Raw genomic sequence first — 4,168 nt, 5'->3', positions numbered from 1 at the left:
CAGGGGGGATAGCTTGAGGCTCCGTCTCAAAAAAAAAAAAAAATCAAAAGCCAGCTGTCCTTGATGCCAGCCCCAAGCCTTGAAGAGACTCTGAGGACTGTGTGTGTGTGTGTGTGTGTGTGTGTGTGAGAAAGAGAGAGAAAGAGAGAGAGAGAAGCAATCCAGCCCAGTGCCCAACACAGTGTCGTCCCTACTCCAACTCTGTACCTCCCTACATGTCACATCTGTCCACCCTGACAGACACTTTGGGGGGACAGGTGCTCTGCAGGGCTTGACTCTGGGTCCCCAGTCCATTGAACCTGTGAGTGGTGCCTCCTGTGCTTCATGCCCTCAGAGAGGGAGAAGACAGGTACTGGGGACAATGGTGAGGTGCTTCTAAGGACCTGGGCCCCAGAGTTGGGTGAGAGGATGTTTGGGAAGGGGCATTGAGGCAGCAAAGGAGAGGAAGGGATGGCGTCATCAATAGGGATTTTAGCTGCAGGCAACAAAAACTGAATCTAGATGAAAAAAAGTAGAAAAAGAATTTATTGGCTGGATATCTCACAGAGTCCCTAGGGTGGTGGAGTAGGCTAAGCATTCAGGAACAGTGTCCCCAGATCCTGCCTGGAAACTTGTCCAGTGAGGGTACAGCTGCGGAGCCTCGGTGCCTGCCCTCACTCCCCTGAACTCATAAGTCCTAGATAGTTTCACCAGCAGCTCTTTGGCCACTGCCCTAGAACTCGTGCTTCCCACAACCCATGGCTCAGGTTTCCAAGGGGATTAATGTCAGTGGTCACATCCTGTTGGGTCATAGGTATCATCTTGGTGCATCTCCCTGCACTTGGATTCTTGGCCTCTGCCCCTCTTTCCAGGGTGTTTTTTCCTAGTCAGTGGACTCTGTTCTGCCTGCCCCTTTGATGGACCAGGAGTGAGGGGGAATTAATGTCCACCCCCAGGAGTCCTTAACTAATGACTGATGGGAGGTGGTGTATGAACACCTCAGCTTCCTTGACCCTGGGCTGGGATAACTGAGTGAAGTGCATGTTCTCCTTGGGCTCCGTACTTCCCAATAGGTTCACACCCATGGCAATGACTTCTGTGATAATGCACATTTTATTGGCCACCCTCATTTCCTTCTCACATCCTCACACCCATCCTAGTGCTTCCTACAGTAGCCTCCCATGAGGTTTGAACTCTGGTCTCAGCTCTAGCTTCCGAAGAAGCCCCATCCCTGGTCAGGTGCATCTGTCTGGCAGCCCCAGGCCCAAGTCTTCCAATGTATGGAAAGGGAGTTTGGGGGATGCAAGAATTGGGCATTTTCAGTTTCTGTGGCAAGGTGGGCTCTGCTTCTCCCTAATACTTGTTAGGTGGAATGTCACTCAGGGGCCCCATAGGATGCTGAGGATGTAGGAACTATAAGGCATAGCATAGCTTAGGATGAGCAGGGGAGGGCTTTGGCCATCTCTAGTCTGGTGGAGTGAGGGGAGCAGTGCCCTAACTCTGCACTCTGCCTCTCCGATCTCTTGCCAACCCACAGGACTCAGCTGAACCTCCTGCCCTGGGCCAGTGCAGGGGGGAGCAGGGTGGGGACAAGGCCTGGAGGGCAAAGGAAAGGTGTTTGGCACACTGGGGACTTTCCCAAACAAGCAGGACCTTGGCTGTATAGAAATGAAAATGTCACATTGGTTCTTGAGTGAGGGCTGAGGGCTCCATGGTAGCTCCCCCTTGACAAAAGTGATCAAATTCTTTCTCGATCTTTTCTCTTAAAAGCCCTCCTTTCCCAGTCCTTTCCTAGTCCGGTGATGGCCCCCTATAAAACAGCCCTGAGAAGGGAGTCAAACAATGATTGTCCTTTTGGAGAAAGTGAGGTCCCTCACTGGACCAGAGGGACTTGTTGGAGGTCACTGTCTGCACTGGCACTTGACCAAGACACCCACTCTCTGTCAGAGCTGTCCCCAGAGCTGGCCCATCCTGGCCCTGTGGACCTGCCTTTCCCAGAGGGCACTGTCCACACTCGTGTTTGTTTCCAACCAGTGCAGCAGGCAGCCGGAAGTGTCCAGATCTCTCTTGTGCTGTCGTTTGAGTGTATGGCTGTGAACAGAAGCATGGAAGAACAGCGTTGCAACCAGGCTTCTAGACCTTGCTCATCCCTTCTTCCCCACCTGAGGATTTAGGGTCAGATAATGTCACTGCTTGGCTTTTGGTCCTATGGGTCCCACACAAACCTCAAGGAGCTTAATTTACAGGGAGTTTCAAAGAGAGTCAGGAGGGCCGTGCCAGCTCCTCTGAGCCCTTTGACACTGGGTCTTCCTGCCAGGTCTAGGAAGCGGCCCTGAATCTTGTCACCCCCTCTGTGGGCCTGTGTCCCAGACACATGAAACAAAGACCACTTCACTCCATATTGGAACTCAAGACTCTGGGATTTACTGTATTCAGGGCCAGGGATGCCCACAAAGACCACATTGTTGGAGCCAGTGGTCTTTCTCCTTGAATTGTGAGACAGGAGACAGCTTTTCAGTATGAGCAAATGGGTTCCATCAAAAGTACAGTTTTCAAAACTGATGGCCCTAGATCAATTATGGCCCACATACATGTTCTTTTTTACTGAGTTTGCCCACAAAGGTTTATTTTCACAAAGTGAAATCAACTCCCACTGCTAGAAGTCAAGTTGGGGTTTCTGGTTATTTAGAAAAACTAGAAGACCTGGCAGCCCTGGGCTCACATTCTTGCTTGGAATGTTTGGCTGGACAGAGGGCCAGCCTCCCAGTGTAGATGAGATGTGTGCCCTGCTGTTCCCTGTTGCGTTTCAGCTGGAAGCTGAATGCGCATTGCCATTTATCACCAAGTTTATTCTGCTGTTTTTTAAGTCAGAGTTATGAAGAAAGTTAAATATTTTTGGTCCCCCCATTTCCAGCAAAAGTAGAAAAACAGTTTCTTTACTTGCCTGCCTGCCTGTTTCCTATGGGTTACTATGTACGAGTTCCCTATCTTTAGGGTGTGTGAGGTGCTCGTCCTCCCCTCTGCCAACACCACTGTCACAGACACATCTTATTTATTGGTCCTCTGTTAAGCGATGGACACAGTGAGACAGGTCAGGACAGCCTTTGATTTGTCTGAGAGGCAAAGCCCGGTGGGCGGAAAAGACAGAGCAAGCAGCAAATGGGGTCCCAGGGGCTCCGCCCAAGGTGATGAAACATTTGCCACCCCAGAAAAGGGCTCAAGGGGGGTTCTGAGGAGAGGAGCACTGGGCAGCCTGGTGGGAGTGGCCTGTGGGCCTCTGGCCAGCTCCTGGCAGAAGCTGTGGGTTATGAGGCAGAGACTGAGGACCCAGGAACATTGGAGGTCTGAGACAGGCTGGTTAGAGAGACTCGGGGTTGGCCTCTAAATTCAGCCACCTCAGTGAAAAACAGTCTGGGTCGCAGTTTTCCACCTGTCTAATGGGCATATGAAGACAGGCCCGGCTCCTGCTCTGAAAGTCCTGTTAGTCCAAGCATAGGGGTCCTCTCAGAGCTCACCATTCTTACCACACGGCCCCGCTGCGGTTTCCTGGTGGCTCTCCCAGAAGCCCTTGGGGGGCGTACTCCAGGCAGGTGTCCCCTGACAAATGGGGCAGGCACCTGGCGTAGTAGCGGAATTTCAAGCGACCATGGTTCAGGTTGCAGATCTCCTCCTTCCATTGTGGATGAAACTTTGGAGTTCGGTCACAGGTCCCAAGGAGGTCATCGTCCCAGCCATGGTCTGCATCCCAGACCTGCACCCTCAGGGGCCCTCCTGTGGCCAGGAGCACGTCCCCGAAGTCCAGCTGTGTCATCCACCTGGGGTTGTTATTGTTCCACACGGTGTCCGTCCTCAGCTCCTGGCCGCCAAAGAAGACCTTCACATAGGCGTCGGTAGCAGTGAAAATGTCTCCCCACAGATTCCATGCTTCGATGAGCATCACCTCCAGCCGGGCCAGGCCCCTCTGCCGTGGACAGCAGTCCCGGGTGGTGACCGCCGAGCTGTGGCATATGCATTTGCATGGGTCGTGGGGGCTCTTCTGCTGGCCTGGGGGACACGGCCGGCTGCAGTCCCTCCAGCGGGCCCTGTCTGTCACATACTTGCTCACAGCCTGCCTCAGTGCCTCCCGCCTCGGGTCCTGGTTTTCCAGGAGCACATGCAGAGGCTCCAGGGTATAGTCCACCAGGCCGGG

General features: G+C 53.1%; 1 protein-coding gene across 1 annotated transcript in view; it reads right to left on the bottom strand.

Annotated features, from left to right (window-relative positions):
• Positions 1–3,045: 3,045 nt before the first annotated feature.
• The window catches only part of PRF1 (perforin 1), a 26,475-nt gene continuing 25,352 nt past the window's right edge, over positions 3,046–4,168 (bottom strand). Inside the window, 1 exon segment of the mRNA XM_012801300.2 lies at positions 3,046–4,168. Within this exon segment, the coding sequence (XP_012656754.2) occupies positions 3,500–4,168 (669 nt within the window). The 3' untranslated portion in view covers positions 3,046–3,499.

The sequence above is a fragment of the Otolemur garnettii genome, unplaced genomic scaffold (genome assembly GCF_000181295.1).
Source record: "Otolemur garnettii isolate 467f Iridium unplaced genomic scaffold, OtoGar3 scaffold00008, whole genome shotgun sequence".
In the NCBI taxonomy this organism is placed as follows: Eukaryota; Metazoa; Chordata; class Mammalia; order Primates; family Galagidae; genus Otolemur; species Otolemur garnettii.
This window is presented reverse-complemented; position numbering and strand designations above follow the sequence as displayed.